At 38.4% G+C, this 19,718-nt stretch overlaps 1 protein-coding gene across 2 annotated transcripts in view; it reads right to left on the bottom strand.

The window, feature by feature from the left end:
* Positions 1 to 208: 208 nt before the first annotated feature.
* LOC149279290 (protein phosphatase EYA2-like) overlaps positions 209 to 19,718 on the bottom strand; it is a 42,167-nt gene continuing 22,657 nt past the window's right edge. For both annotated transcript variants that reach the window (XM_089501351.1, XM_089501352.1), the window contains 7 exons: positions 12,480 to 12,569; positions 7,684 to 7,742; positions 6,173 to 6,333; positions 3,483 to 3,597; positions 3,090 to 3,211; positions 2,759 to 2,859; positions 209 to 289 (listed from right to left, as the gene is read on the bottom strand). In XM_089501351.1, the coding sequence (XP_089357477.1) occupies positions 209 to 289; positions 2,759 to 2,859; positions 3,090 to 3,211; positions 3,483 to 3,597; positions 6,173 to 6,333; positions 7,684 to 7,742; positions 12,480 to 12,569 (729 nt within the window). The remainder of the gene's footprint in view (positions 290 to 2,758; positions 2,860 to 3,089; positions 3,212 to 3,482; positions 3,598 to 6,172; positions 6,334 to 7,683; positions 7,743 to 12,479; positions 12,570 to 19,718) is intronic.

Here is a 19,718-nt window from a genome sequence, read left to right as displayed (position 1 = left end):
ACAAAGTATCCGTCTGGATAAGCTATTATCCTCAAAGAAGTCTTGATCCTCCATGGAAGAGTTCTCCAAGGCTTATCTTGGAAGGAGCAAGCTGAAGGTCCGTTTTAAGAAGTCCAGTTGACCAAGCGCGACCCAATTGGAAATTCCCGACGAAGGACATCGTTTGAAAGCCCGTGTTTGGTGGCCCTCGAGGAATTCCTCCGGTCTGCTACAAATATTCTAGTTCCAGAGCATGTCTTAGAGCTTCGAGATCGGCATGGCAAGAGATCCTCCAAAACGGCATGTTGTGCTGTAACGTGGAAAAGAAAAAAAAAAAACACTCAATAATTATTTTTTTTAAATTACAAATATTTGGTTTCCAATTATTAATATATATATAATATAATACTCCTATTATTTGTACTCGTTTCAGATCTGGCGAAGGGGCCAGGAGGTGGAAGTTGATTGGATACATTCTCTTTCCATAATGAGACTAATATTAAAATTAATTTTGAAACGTCCGGTTTTATTTATTGAATTTTTGAAAATTTTTCTGCTGATTCCCATAAAGTTCCCCTTTGTGACAAATCGTTGGTATTAAGTTCGCCGCCAGTCACTCGAACGCAGTTAATTTTTACGCTCATCTACAAAGGAAGCCATAACTCCTGTGATATGATCAGTGTTCTTTAAATGGAAAGAGAAGTCTCTGTCTCCCAGCGCTCCCTAAAGACTGTCTCTTTTCTTAAGAATGAGATAATAATCCTCATCCTTCAGAAATCATGACAGTCGTAGAGAGGTGGTAGAGAGGTGGCTGCGGCTTTAATGAGAAGAAGACATAAGCAGACAGAAGACGTTTAACCTGCCGTCTTTAAACCATTGAACCTTATCATAACTTAACGGCCATAGAGGTCTTTGATCTGTGGGTCTACATTTCCTATACGTATGTTGCTGTAGGAAAAACTACCCCAAATTACTTCTTTGGGAACTTTCAAAGTTTTATTGAAGTGATATCTGAGCCTGCGTGGAAATTAAAATGATAGCTCGGACTATAGATACGTTGGGTAGGGGACCATGGTGTAGAACGACTGAAATTCGAGGGCAAGAAGCCATAGTTAGAGGGTCAGAAGCTTAGAATGGATTATTTTACTGATGGGGGGTGGATAAGCGCAATAGATGGTATTAACCCCTTAAGGACAATGGACGGTCCCTAAACCCATTGAAAACAATGCATTTTGAGCCCGTACAAGTGCGGGCTTTGTCATTAAGGGGTTAATTAAGAAGAGTGCAGTTAAAAAGTATCAGTGATGTCATCATGTACAATGTAATCAAAAAGTATATATCAAAAATAGAGGGGGCGCACGATCTAAAAAGCATAAAAGGCATGGAAATTCAGGTTCACGGGTTGCTGCTGGAATAATAATGACCAATAGGTACAGTATAATTAAAAAAGTACATATTATATTTGCATATGGTGGCCCATGATGATGTCACAAGTGGGGCAGAGTAAAAAATAAAAATACAAATGAAGTTGCGGTCCCTTTAAGAACAAAATAAAACAAGAGAGAGAAAAAAACAGGTAGGTCGGGGAATGGAGGTAATCGGAGCCAAATTGGTTCGGGGACCAGGAACAGTGTTCTGGGGCCTTGTGTTTATAATAAAATGCAACCACTGGTAAGGGAAATATCAGAAAACTGCGTAGGTTTTCATTAAATTCAATACCGTAGCAATTCAATTTGCTCTGATGTCAGCGTGGGGAGCAGTAAAAGTTTGTGATAGCGACTGTACATACTATATATAATTAACAGTGCTGGGTGGGGATGCCTTACAATGAATGGCGTAGCCGCGGTACTCAACAAGAAACAAAGGGAAAAAAATAAAAAAAACATCTTGTGTTTAATAAAAATCGGAGTTTTGAAGACTGAAAACTAACAGTTTTCTTGTGAAAATGAGCTTTTAGGAAACAGTCGTTATCAGGGGACAAGTCAAAATAAACCGAGGGATTTAGGGTAGGAAATTACTCAGGTAGTCGGCGAGTGTGGAGCTGACACTTTTTTTTTTGAAATGTTAAGGAACAATATAATTAGTTTTCCTTCGGTGGTTTTGTTAGAGCCAGTGTCAGAAAGGAAGGGAGGAGAGGGAAAAAGTGCAAAGGAAAAAAAGAAACAGCAGAATAGAATCAGAGAAAGAAGAAAAGAAACAAGAGAAAGAAGGAAAGAAAGAAAGAAAGAAAGAAAGAAAGAAAGAAAGGACAACAAGAGGAGGAAAGAGAGGGAATATGAAAAGATAGAGGAAGAGAGGGGGAGAAACAGAGATTGGAAGACAGGAACAGGAACAGAAAGAGAGAAAGAAAGGGTTGAGAGAAAGCAAGAGGGAGTGAGAACAGAAAGAGAGAAAGAAAATGGAGAGAGGAGGAGGAAGAAGAAAAAGAGAGATATAGAGGAAGAGAGGGAAAGAGCAATAGGGGCAGAAGAAACAGAAGGGGAAGAGAGAGAGAGAGAGAGAGAGAGAGAGAGAGAGAGAGAGAGAGAAAGGAAGAAGAGAAAGAGAGAGAGCTTGGGGGAAGAGAGTGATCAGAAAAGAAAGAGAAACAAGAACAAAAAGAAAGAGAAAAAAAAGAAAGAAAAACAATAAAAAGAGTGAAATATAATTCAACCAATTTCATATCAGAAAAGTATTAACAAAGCAGACGTTAGCTGAATTTAGACAAACATTTTAGGGCAAATAGTTAGAAATGAAAAGACCCCACTGATTAAATTCATTGCAAAACACTAAAAGTTACCTTTTTCGCCGCCTGTTCCTCTTCGACGCCATCACCAATTACGACGTAAACGGCTTTCCTCCCAAATCGCTGCATTATCCGCTCGAAGCAGCACTCTTTCCCTGTGAAGACACGCAGCTCAGTATTCGCTACATTAAACAATCGACACAATGTCTCCAACGGCGGAACATCTACTGATGGGTCGGCTGAGCTCTTGGGGGTGCAGTGTTGACCCAACAGGGACAGAACCCCCCCATCTGCTAGACCTTAGCCTGACTTATTTCAATCAAACGTCTCCTAAACCCTGATACATGTGTTCTGGCACTGGAGAATCCAGTAAGTGACATCTTACCTGTCTTTGTTGCACTGTATATGTTTTCAATTGGAAAGACTGTGCCCAATCCATACAAGAGGACTTTTGCGATGGCCGGTATGAGCTGGGTAGTGGTGACTAACACATTGACACAGTTAGGTCTGCAAAAGAATTAAAAAAAAAATTTAAAAAAAAATAGTAAAATAAAAATATAGGCACTCATTAGCTCATTCCAAATCCGAGTGTCTGAGTGCGTCAAAAACAGAGGAGGAATCCAAGCAAGTTTGTCTCTTTACAGTTGGGTTATCCACCATCGGCCATGTCCACTACATAGATCTTCCAAATAACTTGAGGGTCACCAGGGAGAAAACGCCCCCCCCCCCCAAAAAAAAGATGGATTCTGATTGGAACATCCCTTCTAAGTTCCCTTACCTGGAATGTATCAGATTCAAAGCCTTCAGTGCATGAGTGAGCCATAAGTCGGTGAGGGCTTCCATTTCTGCCCGAAGCTGAAGCCACGTGTCTCTTTTGGGTGATCCTATTAACCCTACGAAGATAAAAGACAACCATTAGAATGTAGAATCATCACTGGAGATAAAGACAATATGGGTTCCGTCAACATGGCGCCGCGGATCGTCACAGATAATATCACCTAAACTATGAAGTCACCACTCCCCGGAGAACGCGACGTGTTGGCTCATTGCATAGCGTCATTTAATATTATATATAAGGGCCGGATTTATCTGTTCTTTAAACAATTCCTGGTATGCTACAATGTATCGGGGAAAAGGGATTGTTCTACTTTGTAATAAGAAATCCTCGCAGACGTATCGACCAAGATCGATAAAGTCCCAGGATTACAAGTTTATATATATATAATAAATGGGAAGACTTTGTACTAGAGAAGGAAATGCTGGGATTCCTGCGCACGACGGACACGTCTTAAAAACACTGGGAATTTCGGTCTGATGGGGGAGGGGTAATCCTTTAAACACACCGGTGACAAGAGTTCAGTCTGCGTGGGAACGTATGTTTAGCGCTCTGATGAGAACGAGCCCTGAAGTCATGGGTTTTTGTGTTCGTAAAACAGTTTTGTGCCGTAATTATAGGTGGTAATGGATATTAACCTCTTCACAGCACAGAAAGATGCCACGCAGACAGCTACGTTAGAGGAAAGGGGAATATTCTTCTCTTTGAGCAAAAACTCCAGTGCTGTATACAGTAATAACCCCACAGCACTGTATACAATAATATCCCCCAGCGCTGTATACAGTAATATCCCCCAGCGCTGTATACAGTAATAACCCCCAGTGCTGTATACAGTAATAACCCCACAGCGCTGTATACAATAATATCCCACAGTGCTGTATACAGTAATAACCCCCCAGCGCTGTATACAATAATATCCCACAGCGCTGTATACAGTAATATAACCCCGAGCGCTGTATACAGTAATATAACTCCCCAGCGCTGTATACAATAATATCCCCCAGCGCTGTATACAGTAATAACCCCACAGCACTGTATACAATAATATCCCCCAGCGCTGTATACAGTAATATCCCCCAGCGCTGTATACAGTAATAACCCCCAGTGCTGTATACAGTAATAACCCCACAGCGCTGTATACAATAATATCCCACAGCGCTGTATACAGTAATAACCCCCCAGCGCTGTATACAGTAATATAACCCCGAGCGCTGTATACAGTAATATAACTCCCCAGCGCTGTATACAATAATATCCCCCAGCGCTGTATACAGTAATATACCCCCCAGCGCTGTATACCGTGATAACCTCCAGCCCCGTATACAGTAACGTAGGTCGGCATTGAGAAAAACCTAGTTCTATCTAATTTTGTTCCAATAAACCCCCTTTATCTGCAGATCTGGAGCCGCCATGCTTGTCAGCCATTTGATATTTTGGGTGACTTTCCCGGCTCAATCACCATACTGAGCTGATGTTTTATGGCAATGCTAATGAAGTCCGTCCCTCCCTAGACTTTCATTAGCCAGAGAGTCCAGCTGAGTGATTAAGACTGAGCCATTCTAATGTTCCCCACAGGCAGTATGATAAGGAGTTGGGGTGTTTAGTAGATTGGAGCTCAGATAAAAGAGCGAGAACTCATACAAATGGCTGATAAGCAGCTGCCTGAAAACATTATATTCTGCAAAATCAGAACTATTGTGGGGTACTTAAAATTAAAATTGTGTTTTATGTGACAATTCAATTGCAGATTATAAAAAAATAAGACTTCATAATGAAATAAAAAATGTTTTTGCCAAAAAAAACCCCACATTATTTTACATTTATTTTTTTTAAAAATCTACACCATATATGAAGTAAAACAACATGGAATCAATTAAGAATACAATAAAAAGTTGGCAGGCTGCACACGCCATTGGCACAAACTATTATACACAGTAAAAGTGAAGCAGATCACCCGCTGATATAAACAGCATTCATGTGTTGAGATGTCCTGTTCTCTTAATTTTATTAGCCGAAAACCATGCTTTTAGTTTTAATTGCTTTCGAAAAAATAAAAAAGAGCGGGTTTAACGGGATACAATGTCTTTGTTCTGACAGGAAGAAAAAGTATTTGGAATCGAAGGAAGAGAACTTATTTTCTCGTATTTTTCCCCATAATCATTTACTCCCTGGAGTCCAGGCCTGGACTGGCCATCTGGCACACTCGGCAAATGCCCCACATTCTACCAATCAGCAGCTCCAGCGGCGGCATGTGCCCGGCCGCAAGGCGTGGTCTATAGTATCGTTCATATGTCATGAGGCGGCCACCGGCCTTAAAGTGCCAGAACCACCTTTTAAATTTATAAAGCCGTTTCCTGCTGTTTCTATACACGTTATTGAGGCTTTTAGGGCTGTAGAACCCTGCGATACCCTCATACCCAGCAAACATTCTGACCTCCTAGAAAAGAGGGGCATCAGGGGAGGAAAGAAGGGCATCAGGGGGTTTGGCGCACAAATAGGGACTGGGCAAACTAGACAGAGACACTGGGAAGAAAAAGTTTAGGGAAAAGCAAAAAAAAGTCCTTGAAAGTTTTCTTAGTATTTCGAGGAAATCCACTGAGGCCCTGGAACTAAAACGTAGGTTTCTCACGTACCCCCGACGTTGTTTTTGTAGGTGCTGTACATCTCCTTCACCCTCCTGTAGCGAAATGCTAATTTCCTCATCCAGTCCACTCCGCCGTGGACTCCAGATCCCAGACAGAGATTCGCACCAGCAGCCGAGCTGTGAAAGCCATCTGCGGAAAAGTTATACGAGCTGCGGGGGAGGAAGAGGAAGAGTGTTAGTGCAATTAAAACACGGACTTCGATGCACGCAGGCAAGAGACGGACACACGTCTACGAACAAAAAACATCGGGCTGCGGAGTCCCAAAAAACACGTTTCGGGGGTCATCATCTCTGTCATTATCAGTAGAAGGGACTGTTGGGGTTTCCAAAGGACCTAATATCTAGCACCATGAACAACAGTCCACTAAAAGACATCTCTAATTGGTTTGAACTGTCCGATCACGACATTATGGTTTTTACGTATAGATAACCCAAGAAAATTATATTTTTTTGTAGACAACTATAGAGAAAAAAAATGGTTGCATGTCTGGGGTTTTCCATATTTAATTAAAAAGGGTTGAAATAATAGAAAAATAAAAACCCATAGTAACGAAGTCAAGTCTAATTACAACTGCTTTACCCAAGGTCGTTGTTGGAAAACAGATTAAAAAAACCCGCAAGTTTTGTAGCCTCGCATCGCACACCCATCTGGCATGCAAAGGGTGCGTTGATATGTGTAACAGAGTATCCACAAACCCGCTGAAGGCTTTTTCGCCCATCTGAGAAAGCGATTATTCGGTTTGCTGGAGTACGTTTGGATCACCGTGAAGCCAATTGTGATGTCAAAAGTTTCAGATAATTTGGCAGTTTTTCTAGATCTCATTTTTTTGGCCCGGCCTGTTTTATATATATATATATATATATATATATATATAGTCATGGATTCCTTCAGACCTGTCCCTGACATTGTTTTCTTTGTAGAAATGAGACTGCTTTAGGGGATTGTAGTGGTTTAACGAATTTTCCATTACAAGTGTCAAAAATCGTTATTTTCTATTTTAGTTTCTGGATCGAAAAAGTCGATTGTTTCTCTCTCTCTTTTTTTTTTCATTAGCTCTAGACAAGGATAGGTCAAGTACAACAAATCGACGACTTCAGAAACTCCAGAATGATGTGTTTTGGATTTATAAGGAGTTTGGCCGAGGACCTAACTCCTGGAGATCATTCATGGTCAAATTCCACCTGGCATTGGGCGGTCTTTAACCGAAGGCCATCTTGTCTCAAGATTTCAAGCTCTTTGAGATCACGAGTCTATGGCTCCCAACTGCCCATGGGTGCCTGGACCCTTTGGAAAAGACAGTCCTACCTTTAGGATATGCACACTGAAGCCCATGGACCCTTAGCCAGTGGCATCACATAGAGGCTTTTTCAATGCCCCATAGACCGAGCATTAATTAAACCATTTCATAACCCCCTTTTTTAATGAAGCCGTTTCAGTTATTAAATTGATACTTTGGATATTGGGATTTCGATCATCCTAAATCAAAGTGTCTTACCCACCTCAAGTCTTGGCCGTTGTCATCTGAAGATACGTCATCTATGTGTATCTGGTCACATTCCTACAAAACAAAAACATACAATACTAATTCTGCATCGAATTTTTAAAACCAAATATGATGCAATACATTTTAGTTCTATGTCCTAGAAATCTATTATTCTCAAATACAACATTCTATTATTTATAGGGTTAAGCTCTTTGAGTGCATCGTCTATGTATTGGCTCCCATGCGCGGGCCGATTGTCGTGTTCCGCGGGACATGATTTCTCGTCACAATATTCGATACTCTCTGGGTATCATAATGAAGTTTACCATTTTAAATTAAATCACCTTTTTAATTTCCTACTCTGGCTTTGTTTTTATACGGCTGGCATGTATCGGTCACATTCCATATCAGAAGCGCGAGACACAAGGTTTGCCCCGGGTTCCGTCGGCAGTCCACGGAGGCCGAGGCACAATAACGGTGTTCCAGCCGACTCACTTCCTCATGCATTGTACTCGGTATTGTGTAAGCAGAAAGGTATTTGAGCGTGGACGGGGATCTGCTTTTCTCATTTTCGACTGAATTGTTGAACACGCTAACCTGTGACAACGGTAGCTATCACGTTTCTGACTTCATAAAACACCGTGACACTTAGGGAGACGCTACCTCATAACCCAACGACCAGCCCTATCTCATTACCAAGCAAAACATAAAGTTGGACGCGGCGCGGCTTAGCGCCGTCTTTGGGTACTCGGTGAGCAGACTCATTTTTCATTGAGGTTGAAGGCATTCAGGAGCGAGCAAAGCGTCCCAAAAAAATAGCTGGTCCCTGGCCTGGTTTTAGATATAAATAGATTGGATTCGATACTAAAGCTAAGACGAGACCAAGGACTGATTAAGTCTCTGATTTAAACCGATATTTAGGAAACGCTGGACCATATTTAAACATTCTGGGTTAAAAATGCTAAATGGAAGCAACTGTGAGTGAGTGTTCCATGGCAGAACCCAAAAAGTGATAATAATGATTTATTGTTTTTATTATTGTGTTTTTATTATTTTAAAGACTGTTTGGGTGCCGGAGCGCGTAGCAGGTGGATGGGTTGTGAGGTGTCTCTTCCAACAAGTCTTCTACAGGTGACCACATCTTGGAGGTCACACTCCAAATTAAAAATGTATATTTTGTAGAACACCCTCCACATTTTGGAGGTCACACTCCAAAATAAAAATGCATATATAGTAGAACAGGGTGTTCTACAATATATAAATTTTTAATGCCATGCCATCTGTTTAATCTGAATGAATGAAAGCATTGTGTGCGTGAAGACTAATTCTTCCAAAATTTTGATGTTTCCATATTTTTTTCAGGGGCTAAAGCTGCCTCTAACCACCGGAATTCTGGTGACCAGCGCTCGGATTGTGTTTATTATCTGTGTGTTTTTCTGTTTTATGTGTTTTTCTGCACTAGTGTTTCTTTTTATCTAAGGATTTCTCAAGAATGATTATGAGAAGCTCGATATTTCTAACAAGACCACAATGGTTTGTGTGTGTGTGTGTGTGTCAGAATTCCAAATGTCTGTTTCTCACAGCTCAACAAAAATCATATATTACAAATATACATTGTCAATAGATTCAACGCCCTAATGTGTAAGAACCACTGAAAGGACTTGATTAAAATGCATGTATATTTTGTATTTTAAGGAATTCTACAAAATGTTTCACTATTTGGAATCTTTTTTTTGAAATATTGATTTTATTTTTTTTACACTAGAAAAATATGAAAAAAAAATTGAAACAAAAAAAACATGCTTTTTATAATTTCATATGATTATATGAGATCTTTCTTCACCACGTTTATTTAGATTTAAGTACAGACCCCCCAACCGCAATCCTAGCAGAATAATTTAATAAAGCTTTAGCTAAATGCTCTGGTTCTTATTGAATTACCGGCAGAGAATTCTCTAATGTTTAGAAATCTATTTTTGTATTTGTTTGTTTACAAGAAGTTAAATTGTGATGTGTCTTTTCTTCGATATAATTCAATTAAACTTCAAAACTGTTACTGACTTTAACTCTTTCACCACTACAGATCTGTGATGCATACTATAGGTTTATTCAGAAACTTCCTTACATTTTAAAGGCGCTCCCTTTAACTGGGATGACTTATGATCGTATTCTCGATCATAAATTCAAAATGCATTTTCATTGTTTCCCGGCAAGATAGAAAATATAGTAAAATAGAAACTAAACTAACTTTTTTTTTTTACATCTATACCAAGCAAATGTATGGATCAAGGGTTACTTTTATGTGTATGCGGACCAGCAAGATGATGTCATAAGAAAAACAGAGTAATACATAATAATTATTTTTCCTCTTGGTCATTGGTATCAATTATTTAAAATACATCTTAATTAGAAAAAAATGTGAATTAAAAAATACACAATTTAAAAATAAAAAAGGTCTACATGTATTTGCATTAAATAATAAAAATATAATAAAAATAACTATAAAACAATCCAACAACTATCCAACAAAAAGCATACACTGGATCTTCAAGATCGTGTTTATTCTATTCCTATAGTAAAAGAATAATAATAATAATAATAATATAATTTTGAAATATTTGCAGATATATATAATTAGTAAGAACACACGTGTTCTGTGTTTTGATGATTATATTAGCTGGTTATAACTCTCTCTCCGCTGGAAATTCTATTTCCAGAAGTAACGAGATCAGCCCACACATCTGTCTGAATGGCTTCCCAGTATTACGACACAGGTACTTGGCTAATTCGGATGTCTGAGGAGCAGATGTCTGGATAATGTCTTTAAAAAAAAATGTCTTCTAACTGGTCTTGCGTTTATAATAAAAAAAAATTAAATAAAAATAAATAAGTACTTCTCAGAAGCAGAGGAAGCTGCTATACCACATGATGGAGCTCTCCATTAGCTAAACACAAATTAATAGCCAATTCCAAATAATATCTTGTCAAAACTCTACATTCCTTCTAGAACTGTCTTTGGCAAACGTTTACCTACTCAACTGACCTCAAAAATTCCTGAACGTTCACAGGTCTAACTGGTAAGATTTAGAATTATATCCTGGCAAAATAAGGGAGGTTCCATCATAGCCAGAGGATTAAGACGAAAAAAAAAGTAAAATCATTAAAAAAAAAAAAAAAAAAAAAGAGGCTGTTAAACCAATTTTTTACAAGTGGTTTGCTGCCAAAAAGTCCCCTACGACATGCAAAAATTCATCACTCAGCTGTAAAGGAGTTTAATACGCTTTTAGTAATACTAAATTATTTCATAGGCTTGGAAAGATTTAAAAAAATAAAATAAAAAAGTACAAAATCTCCCAAGTGTAAAAAGCTTAATTATGATATAAAAATTTATAAAGGAAATAAGTCAAATGCAATATTTTATTTTTCAATGTGTGTCTTTTTTTGCCGAATTGTCTAGAATAAATAGGTTATCCTAGAGTGTTTTTATGGGAAAACAAATTTTTTAAACAAACAGATCAACGGCGGTAAAACGAAACAATTCAGCTGGAGTGTAACATTCAAAAAGTTCCAAGAACAAGTGATTTGGGTGAGATGTCGGTCAGATTCTCCGGTAATTTACAGGGAGATATATCTATTATATTATTATTATTATATACAGATATTATTGTATCTGGTCTTCTAAAACCTTAACGGACACCCACAAAAATTTGATGAAAAAAAAGAATAACATAGTTCTGCGTTGATGCCGCTCGATTGCGTTTTGTGCTCTTGGAATAACAATACATTGTGCAGTTGTCTTGGGAAAGTTCATTCCAAATTGAAGGTTATGGAAGTGTTGTGGGAAACCTCAAGTCTGTTGAGCGGAGATCCATCAGTGGACGAAGGAACGGTAGAAACACAAGGGTGGCTGAAAGCCACCGGTCCATGTAGAAATATTTGCCGATTGTACCTCGAAATATGTTGGGGCGTTGGCAGGGGACAGGGTCGGGGCAAGTACTACTTCTAATTTCATGAATTTTGGGTCATTGGTAATAAAATTTTTGTGGCTGACACTGAATTCTTTGTGACCACAGATGGCCTTTCTCATGAAGCTGAATTTAGAACCTACTTGTCTTTTTGTAATATATAATTTTTGGGTCATGTTATGTTTTTTGTTTTTTTTCCAGAGACATGCTGAGGATATTTCAAATTATTTACTGAAAATAACCCTTATAATTCTTATTTTATATTATTTTTTATTATATTAAGTTTTGAAAAGTATTTTAAAGCCTTGAATGAAAATGGAGCTGATAAATGAATGATGTCTGGAATCTGTGTATAGACAGCCTAAGACTTCTTATCTGTTTAAATCCCCCCCTGTCCAAACTTTGCTAAATTAGATTCTATTCAATAAAAAAATACACTTGTTCCATTACTGGAATTGGATACTAATCCGCAGCCAAGAACTCATTCGGCGTCACGTATGACTCATGTAAACATGTTAATAATTACGTTATTCATTGTAGTGAATATGGTATAATGACTATGCGTTATTCTAACAATGCTAGTCTACTTTAATGTCTGGAGGCACTTTTTTTTTAAATTCTGCCAATTTTGTTTAGTTTTTTTAAAAAAATGTTTATAAAATAATCTGGTATGAAATAATGATTTTGAGTCACGTTCCAGATTATCCCTGATCTTATTTCTTACACCTATATACAATATATTCCTATTATTTTGTTTTGTTTCTGTATTAATATAAAACTTTTGTTCTGCTTCCAGAATCGGAGGCAGGTGCGGTTAGCTGAGAAGGGTTTCGGCGCACGGACATACCTCCAGGTCGTTAAAGAAGAGATGAGTATCAGCAAGGTTGAAGATCATCTCCTCCATCATCAGGCCTACTCTCACCGACGTGGTGGTGTCCTGTGGAAGAAAAAAATGAGAAGCAAATGGTTTGTCATCAAAAGAAGATGTTTGAAGACATTTAAGGTCAACAACTCACTGAACTTTCTTGTTACATTGTATCAGAAATGTACCCATGGTATGTTATATATTCCACTCACCAAGGGGCATATCTGGGAACCCTGCTCCCCATTTTGTCATGTCCACTACCCACCTTCCACCAATTCCCTGCCTACTTTACCATGCTCTCCAGTCAGTTCCCTCCCACTTTTTGTGGATTAGCCCCGCCCCAGCACAGAGCCACCCTCCCTAGAAGAGCAAGAGCTCTGGGTAGTTCCCAGGTATGCCAGTGAGACACCGCCACATCATCATGAACCATTCCTGTCTGAAGTGTTCGAACGGCCGATTAATTTATATATTTTTTTTAAAAAAATTATCTGATCACAAAAAAGCAGATGTTTCCAAAAAAAAGAGAGAAGTTCAACTTTTATCCCTTAAATAATTAAAAATGTAGAAAAAATTCATGATGAAACATCCCCTGGTTTAATGAGACATTGCATCATTTCCCGTGTAAATGAACATATATGCATACACTTAAAAATGACGAAATATTTAGCTGTCAGCCTTACATCATTCATGGGTTAAAAGTAAAAAAAAAAAAGTATTGTCTCGAATGATTTGAACCACATTGCGGAGGATTATCTAATGTTCATTTTCATTATCTCCTCCAAATGACCCTGATTTAAATGGCAATAAATTCTCCAAAAAGCATCCAATTGTTCCAACGAAGCTTGTGGTTTTCAGACCCTCTTTACAATGCGTGTGGGCGGCGCTATCAGATGTAAGGTACAAATCATGCTAAGACCCCTGATTTATGTAGACTTTTGTCTAATTCTCTGCAGCTTTCTCCTACAGACATGTTCTCGCCGATCAGGGTCAGCCAGTAAATTACATTTTAGGTGGTCTACGGGAAGAATGGAAAGCCGAGAGTGTTTCGACCGCCCTTTGTGGCAGACGCTGTTGAAAACGGCCTATTACACATACTAACCTCATTATTATGCATTCTTCATGTAGTGAACTTTAATTAGAGGAAAATGGTTGAGTTCTTAAGCGTATGGATGACTCACAAAGACCCCAAAACCCCTCAAAAACCACAAAATATATTCTACGCACCAGGGATTCGATGTTAGACAATAAACAGAGTTATGTCATCTTTTCCACTTTAATTATAAAATTAGTCCCCGAGACATTTTCAAATTCCGATACTTTTGTTAAGAGAATCAACATAATTAGGCTTTTTTTGTTTAACCTGCATAAAAAAAATGTTATAATCAACCCCCAAAAATTGAAGTTTTATTTCATTGATTTTTTTTTTTTAAAGGGATGTTTACTTTTTTTTGTGCTCCCTACAAAGCACAAAACTTTGTTTTACTTTGTTTTTGTGCTCTCTACAAAATCTTTAAAGTCTTTTCTTGTCCTTTCTTGTGAGGGTCTGGCTAGGAAAAGTTCCTGGATCTTGTTTTCGGAGGACTGCGTTGGGAGAACATGCATGCGCGAAAAGGCCTTTTCTGCTCACCGATGCTATCATAGAAAGAGTGAAGTGTCACAGAAATAACAGTTTTTATCTTTTTGTGACTTTTTGGCTCTTACTGAAGGAAGGGCTCGAAGGAAGGAAAGAAAGGAACATTTTCAGAAATGCCAAAAATTTTTTTTTTTCAAAAATAGATGTTTGCGATCTCAGGAATTTCCTTGCAGAACTCAAATGAAGACTCAAGAAAGGTAGTTTCCAAAAACGTGTTGTTTACATACAAAATGTTGCCTCCTGGGTTACTAAACAGACAGGTTGCAAGGCCAATAAGTCATGAAATGTACAGAGTTTCATTGACTTTCTAATAAATGGAGTAAAGAGTAATGGAAAATAAATTCAAATGATCTTACAATAAAATATCTTATATTAAAAAATTTTAACCCCCCTCCCCCCCGAGAATCTGTCATCTAATCGGTCTCTTTTGGCTTGGTCATTCTATGCAACACGGTTTCAAAATGGTGTCTTTACAACAGTTGGGTATGGACTTTTCTTTTTGCGCATCAATAAAAAGTCAGATTATTGTACATTTCTGGCCTGTTTCACAATGATAATTGGTGGAAAGTTAAGAAGAAGCGTTGAGAAGAACCTAATCGTCTCCCTTATATGGTGGGATATGTATATGAAGTTCTAGAACGGAGTGCTAGATAATAAAATATGTATTGGTAATAAAGTATCAAGCAGCCCATTGCTTTTGAAGTGTGATCGTCCTGCTGTATAACTGTATGAGTCTCTCGGTGGATTTGGGCCAACTGTCCTCGTTTGACAAGTCTCCCGAAGACAATGTATTTCTTTCCCTTTGTTTGTCCTCCTCTTATCTATGTACAGACCAGAAAGCTATTAGTTTAATCCCCTACTGGGCTCATTAACTGGCTGTTAAAGAGAACAATAGGATTCACACCTTTTTATTTAACAAACTAAACACTGTAATGGTTTACAGACTTCTCTGCATATCTACTATATGGTAATTCCTCCAAGGGAGCGTTAATTCAACTCCTGCCCCCCCTCTTTTATTAAATGCTACTATCAGGGCTGTGAGTGGTGGGTGCACTGAACTGCTTTCCAGAGGAGGCTAATATGGGGTGTAAGAACCCCCGAAATTCTACCCTACAGGCACTTGACGGGGGGGGGGGTGGTCCTCTTATGCTCCACCACCCAAGTTTTGCTGATGCAGCATGTTCTCAGATGCCTGGAGCCTCTTGCAATGTAAAGCCGACCAAAGAACCGAGTCGGATCTCATGTTTTTTCACCAGCGTCAGGTTCTAACCTCATGTCTACCAAACACTCTTAGCATATATCAGTCCCTCTCCGGCAGTGGCAAACGCTTACCAAGAAGTCACAAATAGGGTCTTTTTTAATATTTTCGATCTCCACGGGCAGCAGCTAGTTCTTTTCAGTTGGGTTATAGCAAAGTAATCCTCTGGCGTACCGCCAGCCTGAAAAGTCAAGCAATACCTGCCAAAGTGCATTAGCGGGGTGTCGATGATGTCCCAAAGCTTTCAGCCCCATAAACATCGACTAAAATTATCTCTTGGCAGGGTTTTTCCAGGAGTTTACTGAACAGACGTCACTCAAGTTTATGCGTCTTTGCTTTTTAATGGCCGGTCCCGACTCAAGTTCTTCTATACGAGTGGGAGAAGAAGTAAAAATGAAAAAGCACTTTTTTTTACAACTGGGAATGGACTCTAGATAACAAAGTCCAAAATTTCTCTCCGGGCTTTTTTTTTTTTTTTTTTTGTATTATTATTATTAATTATGCTTTTTAGGGATGTTTGGAGTTCAAACCACATTATAAATCAAAGCGAAATCTTATCCATGCCTTTTTGTGTGTGCTGGCTGGCCGTTGAATACAGTGTAGCAATAAATTATAGTGTCCGCACTGAATTAATGGCAAGAATTTACAGCTGGTCACCGATTAAACCACCCTGTAGCTTGTGAACACGCCACATACATTTAAAAACCTGCAATGTGGCCCCGCTGTAAAAAAAACAAAAAAACAAAAAAAACACAATTTCTATTTAATTTGCTCTGACCACCCGCGATACTCTCGCCGAGGTAGGTTGGCTTCATAACGTTATTTACATACATTTGGGGAATAATTATTGCAATCAAAAGGGTTAACGGATTAAATGCACTTAAGGGGCTGTTAGCTAAAGCAGACGATAGATTTACTTTTAACTAACATCAAGTGCTTAAGCAGTCCCAAATATCTAGAGGTTTTGTAGGCAATAAACAAGCCAGTGAAGATTCTCATGGAATCCAATGGTAAAGAACGTGATTGAGGGAAGGAATGGCCCTTTTCTCCTCTATAAATCTCATTCTAGAGAAAAAAAAAAGAGAAAAGAAGCCACAGGTTTTTGCTACGTCGCTGGTTAATGAAAGATTCTGGACTCAAACGTCAACAAACCGTAAAGAACCCCTTTCTTCTCCAGCGACAGGCAACAAGGTCCAAGGACTACTCATATCCAGCCAATAGAACTGACTTTAAGGTAACAATATACCCTTTAAAATTGATTATTGTTAAGTTGTACGTCAACTGTGGACGCAAAGACGGAAGTTGTCCACCTGCTTATCAGTACTCCCACCACTTTGGAGCTGTCTAACCCCATACATTTTCGAATATTAAGAGTAGAAGTTCAGGTAAAGAGGGGCAAGCGGGGTCCAGCCATATGAGACTGGGTGGTGGTGCTGTCTGTCTGCTTAGTTGCAATAACTAACAAGACTTCTCCAAGCTAACTAGTTACATGACTCCTGCTGGTCGGCGACCAACTTCGTAGATGGTTAAGAATCTTGGACGTTATAATTTACTAAATATTGGATGTCCCTATGAAGTATTCACTATGAGTTGAGTATCCATAGCCACAAAGACATTATAACTTTAATTATAACCCTAATTGTGGGTCCAAATCGGCATATTTTGTGACCCATGGTCCCTAGCTACGTCAAAAAAGGAAAATTTTGCAAACAAATCTCAAAAATCCATTAGAGAATGTTTGGGAATTTTTTTTCTCACCCCTGTCTGACATTTTTTTTTTTTTTTTACAAATACAAGATTCTTTTTTTTTTGTAAAGATTAAAATGCATAAGCCTTAACTAGTCGAGCAGGTCTGATTTCTAGGAGTTTCCAAGCAATTAAACCGAATTAAAGGCATTCACTTTAAAAAAAAAAAATTTCGACCATTTATTATTTCAGGTAAAACCGCAAGTAGGAGATTTTAAACACAAAAAGCCTCGATTGTCTGTTAATCCGTCTCTCACCCTTGGCTGACACCTTTAAGAGATAAACCCTACAGAATAGGGCTCTGATTTGATAAATACACATAATTAACACCTTCATCCTTGTGGCAGAGTCATTATTTGCTCTCGTACTCAACAGGTAGTTGGCAGCACTTAAAAAAAAAAAGAGAGGGAAGGGGGGGTGTAGGGTAAATGGCTATAAAAGCGTATCCAAAATTGGGGCTTATCTAGACATTGTCTTTGCATTTTGAATGTCAGGGTAATTGAAACGTAGGTAAATAGAGACAGACTCAGACGGCAGGCTGGATTTATGTACTCGCATTTTTTTTTTTTTACCGTAAACGGTTCGGCCGCTCAGACCCAACGTACAAGTCTGAACAATTTTTTTGGAGACGTACCTTGGTACATAAATAAGGTTTGGTGGATAGCAGAAGTGGAAAAAACCCCCCAATAGTGGTTTAGAAGCGAAGGAAGAGGTGATAGAGCGAAAACGTCATTAAAGGTTTAATACCCAGAATGCTGGGGAATTCTGCGGAACTGGAGGATGTTTAAGCCAAGACTGTCCAATTTGTCTATTAGTTTTGCCTGCTCGGGGCTTTTAATGTTATGTAAGGAAGATGTAGGAGGCGGTAGTTGCAAGCAGGGGTGGTAGAGGGTAATACAGTGAGGGTATTAAACACGCATGGGGTAGACATACGGCTCCTGAATCTAAGATGAGATCAACGACTGATTAAGGTTTGAGTCTTTACAGCAGGAGAAACAAGCAGACTAGACGGGGGCCGAATGGGGCCGACCTGGCAGCGGGATCTATGTTTTAATATAAGATGTGTATTCACTACAAAGAACTTAGCTTTATCCAAAATCAATGCCTTTCGCGAAAAATAATATTTAATATCACTGGTTATTGTGATGCTTTCTGGATAAGTTGGGGGCCTCAATAATTTTTTTTTTACTGGGCATCAAACCTGATAATTGCCGAACATAGCAGCTTATTGTTCGCGCTCCAATAACAAAATCTCCGATCTCATGAAAAGGTACAGGGTGTATAACCTGTAATTTAACGTGAGAAGAAAGAATTCAGGTACGGAAGAAAATAACAAAAACCCTCTAGATCCGACCATGGTTTGAAATTGCAGTTCTATTTATAACGCACAAAAGGAACGGAGCTTTCCAAACGAGCTGCTTGTGTACGGGGTTTCAGCTGACATTTAAATCACACGTTTTAATCCTAAGAGCCAAACTAAAATTGAAAGGTACTTTGGGTAAGTGGGAAGGAAGAGATGAGCCAAAAGGTTGACTTTTTAAGAAAAAATAAAAAAAATACTTCCCTTGGCACGGTATAATTAGGACCTTGTTACGGGTTCCGGGTAAACCGACTTCTCGCTACGTCGCGGAAAATTTCGACACCGACGATTTACGTCAAAAAGATGTACCTTTGTTGTGCCTCTTTGATCAAATCGAAGGAAGAACTGTTAACATTTTGAGAACTAGGTAGGTGTTTTGAAAAACAACAGTAGGAGCTGGAGGCATTTTCGTTTAAAAAAAAAAACACATTGACCAGACTCAAAATTATTCCCTTCAAGTGCTAGCTGAGAATATCAACCAGTTATTTCAACACTCGCTGACTTAACACATGACACCTAATACCCCAACTCCCACCTTGGGTGATCTCATATCCTATCTGAAGGACCCTTAAATGGTGAAAGTTTTAGACTGTAATAGCTTTTTATTAAAAAAAAAAAAAAAAAAAGCTATTTTAAAAAATATGCTGGAGATATATTTCCAAAAAAAGAAAAAAATATAAAAATAAAAAAATTACATTTTTTTGTAAAATAAAACTTCAGAAATTCTATTAACTAAAATGCAAAATATAAAATATTATAAAGTTTTATAAATGTATAAAATAAATTATCCATTTTTATTATTGAAAAAAAATCCCCTAATATAATTCAATAATTCAGAATTATTATTTCTACTGTTTTAAATATATATTTTTTTAAAATTCTAATTCTAAAACTATAAGCCCAGGAAACTAGGCAATTTAATTTTTTTTCTCATTACCCACTAAATAAATATCTGTTCCGCAGTTTGTAAAATTCCAAAAATTCCCTGTATGCATGTAAAACAATCTTAAACTTCCTTGGAAAATCCTTTCCAAATTGTATTCATCTTGACTTAATCCATAAACCTCGGAGCGAATTAGGGCCGTATTTGTTGTTTGGAAAGCTATTTCGTAGGGTTCCTGGGGTCTATGTTTTTTTAAGGAAGGACTTCTTTGGACTCGTAGTCAAGGATGCAGAAAAGTAGGGTCAGCCTCGAGGAGGCCCAAATGGGCTTCCTATGTCCCT

Source organism: Sceloporus occidentalis, unplaced genomic scaffold, assembly GCF_023333645.1.
Source record: "Sceloporus occidentalis isolate IW3139 unplaced genomic scaffold, rSceOcc1.0.p SCAF_173, whole genome shotgun sequence".
Lineage (NCBI taxonomy): Eukaryota > Metazoa > Chordata > Lepidosauria > Squamata > Phrynosomatidae > Sceloporus > Sceloporus occidentalis.
Note: the sequence above shows the minus strand (reverse complement) of the source record. Positions and strands in the feature narration are given on the sequence as shown.